Source organism: Hesperophylax consimilis, chromosome 26, assembly GCF_061612785.1.
Source record: "Hesperophylax consimilis isolate HC1 chromosome 26, BYU_Hcon_1.0, whole genome shotgun sequence".
Taxonomy (NCBI): domain Eukaryota; kingdom Metazoa; phylum Arthropoda; class Insecta; order Trichoptera; family Limnephilidae; genus Hesperophylax; species Hesperophylax consimilis.
In genome coordinates, this window is record NC_142861.1 from 11,869,725 (window position 1) to 11,887,828 (window position 18,104).

An 18,104-nucleotide genomic window follows, 5' to 3' on the forward strand; every position below is an offset into this window, starting at 1 on the left:
CGTATGAAAGGATTTTCAAACCAAATGAGGTAAACCGAGAATTTTCCAAACATTTGTAAATAAATTATTACAAACAATAATTATTAGACTGAAACACTGACACACAGTGAAAAGTGCTTCCGAGAAAAAATAAATGCCGCCGACGTGTATCGAACCAGCAGCCTTCCGATCGCCGGTCAGGTGCACTAGGCATTATGCTACGTCGGCTTATTTTAAACCGCCAAATAATTCAATTAATTCTAGTATTTTATTCAATAATTATTGCTTATTAGATTTTTTTTGCAAATTTTATTTAATTTGTAAATAATTCGGTTTTAGAAAATCACTTTTCGTCTATAAATCCAAGCAGAGCCGCATGTTGCCCTTACTTCGGGACAACTTAATCATTTAGATGGCTTACTCCAATCAGGATGGATTCACACTGACTGAGTGTCCTGGGCCACCCTACTCCCACCATTACTTTTTTACTTCTTCTTTACCATCCTTAAAAATGAACACTCCAAACTTTGTTCCGATTGTCAAAGCAAACTTTTTTTACTTGCAGCCTGTGTGATTTACGGAAATCACAGACTATCCCATCATAAAAACATTTTTTTACTATTTATTAGCTAAAGTCCCCGGCGTTACCCGGGTTTTACACAGAGGTTTTCAGTGACCTTCCTCTTGTTTTGAAGGTCACGTGTGCTAAATTTCATAATCTTCTGAATAAAACTGTTGACTTTTATAGAAATCAAATCCGTCTGAAACGGGATAATCATTATCAAGGATATATTTATTATTATTATTTATTGATGTTTTTGTGTCATGAAAAAGTATGTTTATTTATTAATTTTCGGGAAAGAGACAGTTAAAATTTATTTCAGTTTTTACATAAGTATTATATAGCCAAAATAAAACCAATTATGGATTTCCTTCTTGTGATTTTACCTCTACTGAGACAGCATAATAAGGAATATGTAAATTAAATTTGTTAGAAAGGAATACGAATTGAAAAATTTATACAAAACAAAAGATTAAATAAAAGGAAAAATTTACAAAACAAAACATTTATAGCCATGGAGAGATGTTGTAAATATAAATCGAATCACAATAGAAATAAAAACAATTGAGACATAACATTATTCACCAACCATCAGAGAAATATTCTTACTATGAAACTCTTGTATTTGGTAAGTTCGCAACTGAAAATATCCAACTTGGACAATAGCTATTGTAATTATTGCATAGTCTGTTCAGGCAAGAATTCTGCTTAGAGTTCGTTTTGCATTGATCCACCCTGAACAGGACACAAGAGCTATTATTTTTAGGGTAGACGCTTTATATCTGACCATACTGAAGGACAGCGATTCCAAGCTTGGCTCATTTGAAGAGAGAAGATGATTCGCCTGTTTTCTGGTGACAGCGCTTGGAGTCTGACGTACGGGAGAGAGAGCTCCGCGATATTGGCCGTCGGCACGAATTCGTGAGGTTTTATCAACAAGCTTTCTCATATTAATTCCTTTAGTTTCTCTTTTATTTTGAATTGATTTATTATAATCTTAATGATAAATTTTTGTTTCATCTACATTAGATGGAGCTGATGCCCTAATTATTAATTTTGTAATGATTTATAATTTTAAGAATTCATTGTTTTACTACACACAATTTTTCATAACTTATCATCAAACCATTATAATTATTTTAACGTAAAATAAGACCGACGTTCTAACATATCATCGAGGTTAGTCACACCTTGGGTTATTTCTATTTAATTATACAGGGTTTTCCAATAAGAGGTGTTATTTTAAATAGCCTGCTTGACAAATAGAAACTACGCCATTAATAAAAATGGAACGATATACGCTTCATAAACGCATTGAAATTATTATTATTCACTTGAGTGAATCAAATGCAAATCATCTTGAGTGATGAGGCCATTTACACCTCGGTGGCTTCGTCAACAAGCAAAATTGTCGCATCTGGGGCTCGGAAAACCCAAGAGTTATTGTTGAACAGCCTCCTTATCCCCAACGTGTGACTGTTTGGTGCGGTTTAATGGTCTGGCGGAGTCATTGGACCTTAATTTTTCGAAAATGAGGCTGGAGCAATAGTTACGGTGAATGGATCGCTATCGAGAGATGATTAATGATTTTTTTATGGCCGGAATTGGATGGTTTTGATCTGGACAACGTTTACTTTCAACAAGACGGCGCTACGTACCACACAAGCAACGAAACCATTGATCTTTTACGATTGAATATAAAAATAACGGCTCTTATTGGAAAACCCGGTATTATCGAGTCTCATGCTGTATTGTTATACAATACATTACACTTTTATAATATGAATCTTTCATTTAAGATTTGCATCCTTTATTGATACTTTTAAGTAAGGTTAGAATCATCGTTACACGTCATTATAAATTATAAAAAAAATATTTTAAATATTTAAAAGTTCGATCAATACTATTTTTTTTCTTATTATATCCCGGAGAATCTGGTTCAGAGGTAGCTAAATAACTACCCCCGGATAACTATTTTAAAATGATCACGTAATTTTATATTCCCTAACATTAAACAGCGACTGAAAATTTCCAGGTTCTGTTTGATCAATTTTCAATGAATTTGAAATACGGATTGATTCAAAAACGTTGTATACCCAGTATTTTATGAATGCGCAAATAAATGTATATTTATCGGTGACACCAATTTAAAGATTCCAATACCCGTGCTACGTGAAGCCCGAGTACAATTTTATTTCAAATTGTATGTATTGTCTGTCGATTTGAAAATTGTAGTTTCAAAAAATGTGTTTTTGAAGGTCTTGATTTTTTATGGTTTTCGGAAATTAAAATTTCCGACTTCGGCCCAATTTTAATGCCCCCGTTATAATACATGTTCATTTGAACATCTATTTTCATATTATAATGCTATGTAATAAACATTAAAAACATAAGAGTGCACATAAACATGCGTGCCGAACTGCCAATCTCAGCAAACTACTTACGGAAAAGAACGAAACAATGGTGTGACGTGTCTATACGCAGCACAACATTACACGTCATACCCTTATTTGTATTTACTCATAAACCTAGGCAAAATTTAATTAATTAATTAATTTGACCAAAATGGGAAAACTTCCTTTTTAAATAGTAAAATCTGTATTTTTTCTTAAGGTATTATTGTGTAGATCTGTATTGCATTTCAGTTCTATATACATTATAATTAAACGGCACAAGTTTTCAACGTGAAATTAAAAAAAAAACACCTTTACAAATGTATGACTGTACCTAATCATTCATGTTCTGCTAGTAATAACATGGAGATTGGCATTACAGAGTAGTAAATACATAAACATGAATACGAACATGAACGTGGACATGGACATGCATACGAACACTAACACTAACACGAACACGAACACGAACACGAACACGAACACGAACACGAACACGAACACGAACACGAACACGAACACGAACACGAACACGAACACGAACACGAACTCGAATACGAACACGAACATGAAAATGAATATGAACATACACGAACATAAACATGAAAAAAAAAATTAACAAAAAGTAAAGTCATGATGATGTAAGACGTACCTCTCCTCAGTCTGAGAGAGGTGGTTGGAGGGGGTGGGGGGCGGCGGCCCCAACAGCGGAGCCTCCCCACTGCTCGCCAGCGCCAGGCTACCCGCCAGTTTCAGCCTGAAACAATTCAAACACACCTCCATTTACACTAACAAAATTATGTAGTTTATTTTGAATTCAAACTTACGAGTAGTTCAAGCGTGCATTCTTTCAAATAACCTGTAAAAAGGAAGCCGTACATTTTAATATGTAGGTAGGTATCTACTTAATTGCTTGCAATAAATAATAGTGTTATTTTTATGCAAAATGGTATAAATCCCCAACTGTGCGGCTGGCTACATTTGCAGGTACATTCAAGTGTGTAGTTTTTAGTGCTAAATTTTCAATGAATTTTATTACTGTCCACGAAAATTCCTTACTAAAAAAGCTAATTTTATAGAAGCGTGATTTTTATTTCAAATCTATTTTTTCACATTTAATTTGGTTTTGAGATATTTACAAAATTTCACCAGGTTCATAGGGGTTGAGTATATACTAAGGGTACAGTTTATCACTATCCAAGTTCTGAAAGTTAATTTGCTTTTAGAATTATTCAGTTCATATAAAATTCAATTCAAAGTTTCGGTTATATTTGTATTTATACATGCACCTGCCTATATACGATAAATATATATGAAACTATTGATCTGACTGTTCATTTGTAGATGTTTGTTATAAAACTCTTAAACTGTTATTTATACATTTATATTTTAACACATCGATCTAACTTTATTTATCATCGTCATTATTCTACATATATACCGTTTGAAAATGTGCTATGTTATTACATGAAATTAACCAAGTCATTTCGATCCCTTTTAGACGTAATTAGACATGATTGGGTCCTTGATACATTAAATTTGACTGGGTAATTCTTACCCCAATAGGAAACCCTTTTGAGGTAACCGTCCATTCTCTGCTTCAAAGGCTTCCGAGCTATAGGAGTTTGTAAATTCTTTGAAGGCCTGTTAAACTAAAATCTATAATAGACTGTACTGTCTACCGCGTAACAATGAATTGGTGTACATTACAAGAAGTCATTGATGTGCAACAAAAACAATATCGGAGATAGAAGCGATCCCTGAAATCATCAACAATCGTCTTAATCGACCTTTCCCTAAAAAGCCGGCAATTCACGCAGACAAGGATGCGGAAATCCGTAAGAAGGCAGTTTCTTGACATGCTCTCGGTGCCAAGCCCGGTCAAAGTGCTTGGAAATGTCCAGTGCAACCGCTTGGGTCTCACCGTAACGTTTCAGGCACTGCCCCCAAACAAGCATTACATACGCGAGAAGATCACCGCACGAGCGGTTCCGCCGGAATCCGTATTCACGGTAGTTAATAATTGTGCTCTTCTCACGTTAAGCGGGTTAGAACGATAATAAAGAATCAAATTGTTCTGTATTGATTGGGATGGTCTTTCCATTTAACAATTGTGTCTTTTATAACCGCAAGATAATTGTTTGAGATTTGTGATTTAGTTTAGTACAGTCCGTAATACATGTAATATCAGTTATAATATTTAAGATAGAATACTTCGCCGTATTGTAGAGAGAAGGGAATAAAATATGTGTTTTCTGCGTTGCGCAATCAATTCTTCTTCTTTCGCGCAACTAACAAAATGGTATAGATCGCATTTCTGGAAATTATCTATTCAGCGTGTTTTGGTATGGTGGAGGTTAAAAGTGAACATCAAGTGTCTGGCCTAAATTGGGACCTCATTTATAAGTTTCCTTTTTAGTTCAAATGATTCCTCATTGAAATATTGGGTTGAAAAGTTTACATTAACAATCATTTTGACACAACTCTCTGTGTTTTCGGCAGTGAAAACATATTAGGCTCAAAATTTGGTTAGGTTAGGGATTCATTTTTATGCTGATCAATCTTGTTTTACTTGCTGACCACAAGTGACATTATTTGCTAGTAGAAAACATTTCAGAGATATCCTAAACTCAATATTGTGCTGACCCATGGAATAAAAAAAACTATAAGTTATTTAACTGGCATCATTGATCCCTTCGACACAGTCGGGAAAGACGCCAAACATTTTTAAAGGGACATTTTGACATTTCACGTGAGAACGGGTCGTTTCTTCGACAAGTTCTTGATTTTCTTTTTAAAACTCGTGTCATCTCCTCAAATAGACCTTCCATACAAGTGACACAGGCCCTGGGAAAAAATATTTTCCTCAAGAGTCTTCTATCCAATCGATTCGAATAATAAAATTTTTTTAGAACATTAGAATGAAATCCTCTGAAATGGTTAATTTTGTTTTACTAGTTCATAGTGAGAATTTATACCATTGCAATTGTGCATTAATTAATAACGAATTTATTTGTGTTTCATGTTTCCTACTGTTACCTATGAATGGCATATTGTACAATGAACATGCTAATTACAACATGGAAACGTTACATTATGTTAATATCCCGTGTATCCTAGCTGACAGACATTGTAAATATTCCCACGAGGCTTAATTTAACATGCCAACAATGTTAACTAACTTACACCATAAGTAATAAAATCTGCAAGCTCTACAAAATTTGCAATGTTAGGGCATGTATACATTAGCGAACAGAAACGCGAACCGTACAAAGAATTACGGGAATATATGAAGAAGTATACATTAACAACAGAGTACAACTATGCAAGGCGTGGTCTCGAGTGAGCTTGGGCCCAGCGCTCACTCAGGAGTAGCGTTTGGTGCTGGTAAGCTGCGGTCACCAACGTGTTGGCGGAGGCCATTAGCCGCATCCGGGCTCGAGTGACCCGGTGTCTCATCAGGCTGGCAAATCCATTTAGTCCTAATTTCGTAAACATTGTCGATGCGCTGCTGTATCTTCGGTATACAAATATGATTCTACAGGCGTCATTATATTTAATTCGGAGTCCTTCCATCGAGCAAGTTCGAGAATGACACAATGTCTCACACGTGTACAGGCCAGTACAGAATGAGTTGTACAGTATCTTTTACGGTATTTCTGCATTTGCAAAATCCGCGGGCAATCATATTAGACACTATGCTTAAGCTTCTCCTTTGTCGTTCGATATCGCCATCGTCCGATAGGTCTTGATTAATAATGTGCCCCAAGTATTTTACGTTTGAACATGTTTTAATTCTTGCCTCGTTAAGGTATACGTAGATCATCTTACTTGTATCTAGATTTTTTCCGTGGTGGAACGCAATCAATTCCGTTTTCTTCGGGTTATACATCATATTATGCTGTTTTCCATATTCTTCACAAATATTTAGAAGTAATCTTAATCCCTTGATCGACGGAGCTAGGAGGATCATGTCGTCTGCGTAGCTTGTATGGTTTATACTTACATTGTTAACACGACAGCTCGCTCTGATGTCCAGGCGACTTGACAACTTGTCCATGTATACATTAAAGAGGATGGGGGACATACATCCTACTTGCCTTACTCCTGACCGCAAATATATTGGCTTGGAGTATGTACTTGCTCACCGTACAACATGGCGACAAAATGTAAAAAGGCAATATTACAATAATTTTATAACGTAAAAGAACAAAACATATATAGGTACGTTAAACACATTTATTATATACAATCGTACCTCATAAGATTTGCCGATGTTTTTCATTACCGCCTTTATTACTGTTTTTTTTTTTTCATCTCAGGTTTATTTTATTTCAATTTATTATATCGTAGTATCTTTCCTTACTATAAAATGGAGACCTCATCAACACAAAAAGAAAAAGGAACCAGTGAGGCCAACATTATTATACAATGTTTGAAAATACATAGTTATATTGTATCAATAAAAAAATATAATAAAATAAACAACAAAATCTCAAATTTGAAAATCAAACGTAAAACATGAAAGATCTTGACTAACCGTAGTTTTCAAAATATTTAAATATCCTTACATTTTAGTTTTATAAGTTTAAAAATATATTAACCATTTACAGACACGCAATGAATTAGCTACGCTGTAATAACCAACCGCCATTTAAGATTCTGAATCAAGGAGTGATGCGTTACAGGCCCGTCTTCACTGGAATATCAATTGCCACTTTATTTATCAGATGATTTTGAACAATACTACAGAAACATGAAGAATATACTTCCCTTTAATTGTTTTCAAAAGAATTTAGATAAGATTATGTCATCAACACCCTTAAATAGGCTAACCAAATTGGGGGACCATAGTGACCCCCCCTTCGGATCGTATGAGATTTTGTTTATTTCCGGGACGAAAGGGTTAAATTCCTTTATCCCCCATGTTAGCCCTTCACCGCCCTCGTGGAGCCTTTCACCAAAATCCTTTTACCCTCGAGGCCACCACCTCTCACCAACGCCCCTATGGGGGGCGGTACTGCCCCCATTAAAAGTCTCTAGTAAAGAGCAATGATTTTTCATATTGGACCCGATATATTCGTAGATTCCACGGAGAGATCGTTATAAAACAACCTTTTTCTTTATATATTAATTGCTTCTTAAACTGTCTTCTTCACATAGTTTTCGTCCCCACCTCTTTTGGAGTTGCTATAGTCCCACCATATATAGTCCAGGCTGTTGGGATTCCTACGTAATGATCACATCAACAAATTAAAGTGTAAGATTTATATACTTATAAAGCTGTTATACAAATTATTATTATTCCTCCTATTCTATTCGCGAAATTTTATTTTGAAATTACTTAAAAGTTCATTTTTGGCATCGATGGTCAGAATGTTAAAGACGTGAAGGCCTTGAAGAATCTTCGAAGGCTTTCAGGGCACGTTGCTCAATCCACCCCTTGGGTTCGAGGATCATCATTTTTCACCTTCCTCTGACACCTTGTCACTAAAGATTTATAACTATGGTGGGGAGAGTTTCCACGGTTCAATATCGCTACTTCCATGACGAGAGAGGTTTTAAATGATATATAAATAGGTTTCTTTTTAAACAATGGAAATCACAGAAATATGTTAAAAAGTATTTTATTCTCATTTTTCTCAAATATTTGGTTGTATTTTTGTATGTTAACTTTATTACCATTTATTTAAACTAAGCTCCACCCGAGAGGCTCTGAAGTAAATAATTTCATTCAAGGCCTATGCCATCTTTTGGGATGATGTGTGGAGGGTCTTTAAGGAAAGGAAGGATAGAAAGTTTTGAGAAGGAAAGATGTAAAGGGGTGGGTAGGAATCTGGAGGGTCAATGTGTCCAGGAGTGACGAACGTATGAATCCATCCATCCCACTGCGGTCGAGAGAGTCCTGCTGGAAAGCTCAAAAGGTCTCTCTCAACCAGTATCTCCTAAGACCCGGATGTAACTCACCCCATGAACCTGGGCTCCCCTGCTAAGCTCACAAAACGTAGCAAACCACTTGAGGTGGCCAATTGCAGAGATGTTGGTTATACAATAAATTGTTCCTGGCGCAGCAGTACCCATATCGCCTCTTAATAACTGTTTCAATGTTAAAAATAAATAAAAAATAAAAACTTAACAAGGAAAATGATTATTTATTAAATTACCAAAAGAACTCAGAAATATTAATGAATTAGAAAAACACAAATTTATTAAAAAAAAACTCTCCGTACCGAAACATTTTAAAGACATAATATCATCAATATATATTATATCATCCACCAAAAACATGTTTCCACTATTTCCACTTGAATTAATCGTACAAATAATATTATATTTTTCCTCCGAAATATGTTAAATGAAAATAATTTACAACTTTTTTTAATTAATAAAATATATTTTTTATCACAAATTTCTTCACAAGGAAAAAAAATATTAAGGCGAAGCTTAATGCTAAATAATTATTTTGATTAATCTTTATAACGAATTGGTATCCAATGTGAATACCAATATAACATATTTTAGATAAATTGAAGGTTTTCCTATCGTTTCGCTTGAGTAGAATACAAATAAAATAATAAATTACTCAATATAAAAATATATTTTTTATAATGAAATATATGAACGCGTAAAGAAACCAACTTTTAAAAAATACAGTATTATAGCTAAGATTGATTATCTGTGACAGTTTCACTGGATTAAGTTTTTTGCTTTCTTATAAAATTATTTATAAACTAAATAAAAACCAGTTTTGTACTTGAAATCAAATGTTTCTAGACTCCGTTTGTCAAGCGATTTTAATGCCTATTACCTACATTATAAGGTATACCAAGAATGTACACATTTTTGGCTGGTAGCTTCTTATTAGTAGAGTTGGTTATTTTCATTTTTAAAATGAGCCCACAAACAATTTTTAAATTTAGATGAGACATGAAACGAAACAACAGGTTCATCTTTTAAACCTCCAATTGACTTCTAACGCTCCCAATTCTCTCAACTACCTAATAATACTGAATCCGGTCTACGCGCACCACTTAACGTTCAAATAGTGGAATTTCGTTCGACCAAATATTAGTACAAAATATAGGAACCTGAGTAAAAAATGTTATGACTTAAAAACATACACATATAACGCAGAAAAATACGTGATTTCAATAGGAAATCACTAACTAACTATCACGCTGTTACCGCCAAACAACTTGTTCTTGGCATACACTACTTGCCTCATTCACATTCATACATCTTCACATACATACCCTTCTATTATTCTTCTATTATACTCTTGACATGGCCTGACTCAGGTTTTTTATGCACTTGATCGTGCTATGTCTTACTCGGACGTCACTGACTTCTGCTACCATTCACATTTGAGTCATATATTCTCCTTACACTCCTTTCTTTGCTCATTTGCTCTACATGCCCAAACTATCTAAGCATCCCTTTCTTAATCTTACTCATTACGCTTTCATCAGCCTTGCACTCTTCGCCGATCCCCACATTTCTCACACGATCATACATGGTTTTACCACACATACGCCTCAGGGATCTCATTTCTACAGCATTCATTCTACTTTCATCCTTTCTCTGCCAGTTCCATGCCTCACTTCCACAGATCAGGGTACGTACCAGCACTCCATTGTGGTCTACTAACTTCGCTAATTTATACAATTTTTTGTTAGCGCCAACTGCGTTCAGTCCTCCATTAATGGAGTTACTTTATTTATTTATTTATTGGCTCGCTAACAGAATAATGCATCACATAAATTTTAAAGTAATTTACGTTTATACATGATTATAATGATATTTCTAATTAAAGGTGTGCCCAACATTCATCTCAATATTCTTTGTGTAATTGTCATTGGTTAGTTACAGTAATAATAAATTTAATTACAAGAGTGTATATAAAAACAATGAGGATCGAAATCAATTATTAGGAAGAAAGATGCATACATACATAAAAATATATTATTTATATGAACACATCTCAATACACATATACATATATACATACATACATACAAATACATACACATTTAAATACAAACACACACATAAGCATATATGCATAGATGTGTACACTGTACGCACATTGTATGCAAACAATACATATATTATGGAGATAATGCATAAGTAGGTGATTGGTAAAGAAATTTAAATAATAAAATGGCTCTAAGTGAGAAGATCATCAGGCATAAGTATGTGTAAGTTCTTTCTGAAGGTATTAATCGAGTTTGAAAATATATTTAGGTCTAGGAGATTGCAGAATCTATTATACAATCGAGCATTCTCGATGTTGGTTGGAAAAAACTTGTATTACTACGACAAGTATCGATCCAAAAGGTTACAGGGATCCTTGTGGAATTCATTCTTATATTAAGGTTAATTTGATTAATTAAAGATGAATCATACACATTGTTAATAATTTTACACAGAGATATTATATTTGATATGTTTCTTCTTTTGGCGAGTGAGTTAAGCTGCATTTAACCTTCTTTCAATATCTGTGGAAAACATGTTTTTGTAAACTGACTATCTAACGATCACGCCGTTTCCACAATGGTATGCAGAGGGGATCGATCGCATCACAAATGGAACTTAGAACACACTGACTAATTGCTTCATTCAAATTCATTAATATTTGACTAACTCGATCGTGCCATGTCCCTTTCGGGGATCCCCAATAATAATAAAAAAATCAACATCATAGAAAAATAACACTAAAATCAAATCACAAAAAAATCCAATAACATCAGAAATTTTCGCGACCATTCCATTTTTTTTAATCGTTTTATCGGCAAAAGTATTCACGTATTAGAACCCTTATTCGTTGACATTTGTCCTGAAAGCCCTTTGACGAGACGCGTCAAATAATTCCGATTTCATTTCTCAGAATAACCGAAGTTAGCTGTTGGCATTTGTGTATTAAATGTGTCGGGGATTTCCCGCAGGAAAATTCTCGGAAAATCCAATCAACTCTCTGCAAATCCCTTTGCCATTATTACTTGGACTTATTAAATCGTCAACACAGAGGACCAGTTATTTCTGTTTATGTATTTTTTTTATAATTAACATAATTATTAATGTCACGATAGTGTGATTCGAGAGATTGATAAAATTAAATCTTATCAGTATCACTGATAATAAAAGATTCTTTATTGATATTTATTTATTTATTTCACATATACGGCACAACATGTGCCATTCACATACTAATTTACAAAGAATAGTCCAGCAACATAAGGAATGCAACAATATAAATGTAAGTATAATGGTATAATCAGTAAATAGTACGTAAGGTTAAAAGTATGAAAAACAAAGATATATAAATATAATATAAGAAGCAATCTGTAATATAGTAATAAATCAAAGTAAGAAATTATATGTAATAATATACAATAAAGTGGTATAAGGAAGAATGAAGTGCTTACAAAATGTCTAAAAGGCATTAAGAGTTTGTAAAAAATAAAATAAAAGATATTAGAAAGGTATATACTATTAGAAAATGAAAGGAATAAAATATATACTATTAGAATATTAAAAGGAAACAAAAGTAGTAAATTATATAAATAAATATTATATATAAATATTGCCTTGCCTTTTCAATATATCAAATGGCAACCTGGACGCCCTCGATCGTGATATCCGTTTAAATGCTCTATATTTTGTTACCAAATCTGCCAATAATTACTTCGTAAACTCTCCAATTCAAAGGCTTCATACACTTGGAAACAAATATAGTTCAATCGATGTCTATCATTTCCAATCGGTTTCCAATTTAAAACCAAAATATTAGAACTTTTAAAATAAAAAAAATAAACATCTAGCTATTGCACCTCTTATTGAATTATTTCCTCAAGATTGACAAAACAGGCTTATACCTACAAACTATCATGTTTAGATTTGCTTTTTGCTTGGTTTTATATGTCTGATGGTGAATGCAATATTATTGCTTTACTATTCTAAATTTATAATCTGCACAATATTTTTTTATATAAACTATGTAAAATGGCTGACCGATCGCCCTCGTTTTAGCAGGCCACTACAACTAGTCAAACGCAGTATATTGGCTAACTATACTGCCAATAATTATTTCGTTAGCTTTCTAACTCAAAGGCCTCATACACTATGTGTCGTATTGTATCATGTTACTGCTGCCACTACCTAGCATTTATATATAAACTTTACATTTCTTATTAACTAATTTAAGTCTGTATAACTTAGGAGTAGGAATATTCTTATTTTTATACTATTTACTTGCTGTTATAATATGTCAAATGGATATTTATATGTATTTTTACGATTACTTTTGTGAACTTGCAATCTTCAGAATATTATTTTTTATGAACTATGTATGTAAAAGCCCAATGGGCGTTTAAATAAAATAAATAAATAAAATCAGGCCCGTGGAGTCTCCATCCCGTCGCATCGAGTGTTCTTAGGTTCTAGATAGATAGCTAAGGTGTAGAAATGGTTCACAGGTATGTGTTTAAACCCAGGTATATTAATTAATAAATCTTAAATATCAATCCACATCTATTTTATTTAGTGTGATTCCAAAGCTCTAATTAATGTAAAAAACAGTGCCAATCCCTGATGATGATTCTCAGACTCTACCACACAGTACACATGGTTATAACCATCACTACAATATATCAATATATATCATATAATAAAACTTTTGTTACATTAGATCCACACAGGATGCCCTCGGGACGTAGTCATCTTTGGGAATGCTGTGTGGAGGGTCTTTTAGGGGGAAAGGAAGAAGAGAAAGCTCTAGGAAGCAAAAATGTATAAGGGGTGAGTAGGAATCTTAGGGTCAATGTGTCCAGGAGTGACGGACGTGTGAATCCACCCGACCCACTGCAGGTGCGAGGCGATGGGTCGATATAGTCCGTCTGGAGAAGTCAAAGGGTCTCATTCAACCAATCTCTCCCGATCCGGCCCAGACAAACCTCACCCCACGAACCCGGGCACCCTTGCTATGTTACAAAACGGTTCCATAATAACTCCTCAAAATGACAATTCAACACACCTTTTAAATGTGATATGAAATCATTAAAAGTGGTGAAATAAAAACTAGTTACATATGTAACCTATTTAACCAAGTTTTTGTTTCACCACTTTTCATAACTTTATAACACTTTTATAGGTGTGATGAATTGTCATTTTGATGAGTTATCTGGTCACCTTACAAAATGACCTATGAAAGTATTGTTAATTATGAATTTGAAATATTGGATCTCAATGGTCGAGTGGAAAAAGACGTTGTCCCTGTAAAACAGAGACCATTATCTTTTTTTTTACTTTCTGTGTCTTGTTCTGTTTCATGTTTCATTTAGATGTATTAGTATTATCTTCTTCTTCAATAATAAATAAAATAGAATAGTAAACATTGTTCACACCAACGTTTTAAAAATATTTATAAAGATAATAATATTTATCTTTATTTATTTATACTATTTATTATTATTAATATTTATTATTATTTATATTTAAATAGAACAAAATATTTTAGTTATGTATGTATTAATAAAAAAGAAAATTTTCGTTTGATCGAAATCTTAAATCTACGAAAGTTATACACGGATTGCTTTCAAATTTTGACACAATGTTGCATTCAAATACGCGTGTGTTTTTATGGTGACCGGATAAATCATCAAAATGATAATTCATCACAACTTTAAAAAGTTATATAAAGTCATGGAAAGTGATTAAACAAAAACTTTATTAACTAGGTTAGGTAGGTTAGGTTAGGTTAAGTTAGGTTAGGTTAAATAAAAATAAATCATCGTTTTTAATGACTTTATATCACTTTTTAAAAGTGTGTTGAATAATCACTGTGTTGAGTTAGCATGGAACCGTTTTTATATACCTAAATTATATAGATATCACCTGTGATAGGTAAAAAACAGCGCAATCTGTTGAACTTAAATCTGTTTCTCTATTTGCACAGACAGACTGAGCCATAGGAACGCATGGCGGAGTACAGCTAATACAAAATATACATACACTTGATAATCGACGAAAGATAAGCGGAAGAAAAATTGTAAATTCGGAGCTGGACTTTTGCGAACTCCCGAGTCAAGTTACATTTAAAATGATAAATCCACGTTTATATAGTTGGCTCAAAATCTTATAAGCAATAAAATATTACATGAATACATTCCTTATGCTGATTCTAAATACAGGGTTTTCCAATAAGATGTTTATTTCATTATAAAGAGGAAGGTATGTTGTTAATAGCGAAAAATAACATCAGTGAAATGACCACCACGACCACGCCTACAGAACCATATCCTTTTTATGAAATTTTCCATAACCAAATCGCAAAGTGGCTGCCTTATGTCCTATTGAGGATAAAAAAACTTACGAATTTCATCTTTGTGGTCTTGAATCGACCCTGGGCTGTTGGCGTAGACCTTTCCTATCACGTGACCCCAAAGAAAGAAGTCGCAAGGTGTTACATCACAAGATATCGGTGGCCAATTGTGATCACCTCTTCAACTCTTTTTTTTATTTTTTTTTTATAGTGAATACCTCACAAGAGTCCCAACTGCTCCCGTCTGGAGCCAGTGAGACTATGGCATCCCCAATTGGGGGATGTTGTGAGGCTGAAGGTAAGTGGGGAAGGGAAAGAGGAAGGTGGGGAAGTACCTGGCTATTCAGATCTAGTCACTAAACACGGCTAAAGCCATTTGGAGCAACGTTTCAATTCTGAATGGTGGTCTTACACCAGGGCGATACTGGTAGTATCTTCCACTCTGGAACGTGCCGCAAATATACTATATATTATTTTAATTAATTAATTGTGAAATAACACAAATTAATCAAATAAAATTTATTTGCGCACGCCGGGTTTGAACCCGCGACCTTCGGAATGGCAGTCCAATGCGTTACCACTGGACTATGCCGGCCGTCGAACTCGTAAAAGATCAATGGTTTCGTTGCTTGTGTGGCACGTAGCGCCGTCTTGTTGAAAGTAAACGTTGTCCAGATCAATACCATCCAATTCCGGCCAATTAATCATCTCTCGATAGCTCTTCGAATATCAAAATAATACCTTTTATTGGAAAACCCTGTATATAAGATTTATTATTTATAACTACACATAGAATTTAAAAAAAACATTTGTTTAATTTAAACGCCCTAAAAATAGTCAGTGGTTTCACGGGCGGGTCAGCCGCGTGCATTAAGAAAGCGGACAGATTTGTCCCAAATTTTATGTATATATTGTGTAGACTCGCACACTGGTCGCTACTGCGATTTAGAAAATATGTCAAAAAATTCATTCAAATCAATTTCGCTATATATTTTGCTGATTTCGTACTGACCCGGATGCGATTGAACTTGTCGGTAACCGACAAAATCGAGGTACGCGTGACGTCACGCCTGCCCCGTCATATTTCGATCGTTTTGACAGACTTTGAAAAATAAAACATTGAAAATAATTTAACGATGTGTTATGAAACGAACTTTCTTAAAATTAAAACATTCAACCCCGTAATATTTTCTTAAAATCAAGTACTTTGTATTTTTAAATTCTTTCATATGGTAACCCCTTGGGGGGCGTTGACCATTATCGGGAGAGGCGGGGAGAACGAGCGGTCCTCAGCTCGGTTGGAAGAGACACCGGTCTCTTTGGATTCCAGCGCTGTTTGCGAGAGGTTGTTACGTGCTCCACTTTGAATTCGAGACTTGCTTTGCTAAAACAGTGTTTGTCAATTAATTACTAGTACATTTCGAGTCATTCTTTCTACAGTGTTTGTCAATTCATTACTAGTATATTTCGATTCATTTTTTCTACTGCCTGCTCCCTGGACGTCTACAAAACTACAAAAACTGCGGTATCGTTCCTTTATTTTTTTATTAATTTCTGTCTCTGCTTTCTGCCCACTAATTTAACATCATTCTTTTAACCGTCCACAAAGAGATTTAAGCTTTTCCTACGCGTAGATTCCTGTGCTGTAATTATATAGTCTTTTTGAAGGCATTTAAAGGCACCACAATAATAGTGTTTTATTTCCAAGATACCCTTTGTTCTACCCACTTCTAGAAGGCGTATGTTCTCTCTTAATACCAACGAACTGAAAACACGGTACCTGCTCGAGCTAGCCAGGTATTCTTGAAGATATAATACATTTCTATACGCGGTTCGATTCCGTAGAAACTCTTTATCTAACACGCGGTTCGATTCCGTGGAAACGCATTATCTAACACTGGCGCCCAACGTGGGGCTTTATTTGAGAGAATCGCTTTCCTGTTGTAACTTTTTATTGTTGTCGTGATGTTCATATATGTGTGTAAATAATTGTTTTTCCTACATCTAGGTACCCCTGTGTTTAAATTCAACGCGTGTTTTGCATTCTTCGCCATTTTTTTTACTCATAGCGTCAGTGTGTTTAAAAGCCACGTGTTTTCCGTAATAACCGCCATTTAATATAAACGTTCGTGAACTGGTGTTTAAATTCAACGCGTGTTTTGCATTCTTCGCCATTTTTTTTACTCATAGCGTCAGTGTTTTTAAAAGCCACGTGTTTTCCGTAATAACCGCCATTTAATATAAACGTTCGTGAACTTGTGTTTAAATTCAACGCGTGTTTTGCATTCTTCGCCATTTTTTTTACTCATAGCGTCAGTGTTTTTAAAGGCCACGTGTGTTCCGTAATAACCGCCATTTAATAAACGTTCGTGAACTGGTTTTTAAATTCGACACGTGTTTTGCATTCTTCGCCATTTTTTTTTAGTCATAGCGTCAGTGTGTTTAAAGCCCACATGTGGTTGGCAGTCGCCATTTTGTAAACGCTTGCGCCGTTTTGTTTAGCCCACACGTGTTCGGCACGCATCGCCATAGAATCATAGTGTCCTTTAAAAAAAAATAAGAAGAGTTTCGATAAATACTTAAATCTTGCGACAGTGTGCGTTCAAAAAAAAAAAAAATTTCGCGTGTTTTCCTAACAATTTATAATTTCCTTCCTACACTTCTGTGTATATTTTGTCGCGGATTCATTCGAGTAATATAAAGTTAGGTTATAGAATAAACTCAAAGCGTAATAATACAGATACCTACTTGTGCGGTTATATTCGTGTAATATTTAAAGACAAAAGATTTTAAAGGTTTCTTTCTCATTTCAATATTGCTAAATTGGGTTTTGGAAGTATAATTACCTCCC

The 18,104-nt window shown here is 34.3% G+C and overlaps 1 protein-coding gene across 1 annotated transcript in view; it reads right to left on the reverse strand.

Annotated features, from left to right (window-relative positions):
• The window catches only part of LOC149411121 (cyclic nucleotide-gated channel alpha-3), a 244,696-nt gene extending 240,276 nt beyond the window's left edge, over window positions 1-4,420 (reverse strand). The window contains exons 1-2 of the mRNA XM_089647642.1: window positions 4,413-4,420; window positions 3,587-3,691 (exon numbers count right to left, since the gene is read on the reverse strand). Of these exons, the coding sequence (XP_089503768.1) occupies window positions 3,587-3,691; window positions 4,413-4,420 (113 nt within the window). The remainder of the gene's footprint in view (window positions 1-3,586; window positions 3,692-4,412) is intronic.
• Between the last annotated feature and the right edge of the window lie 13,684 nt (window positions 4,421-18,104).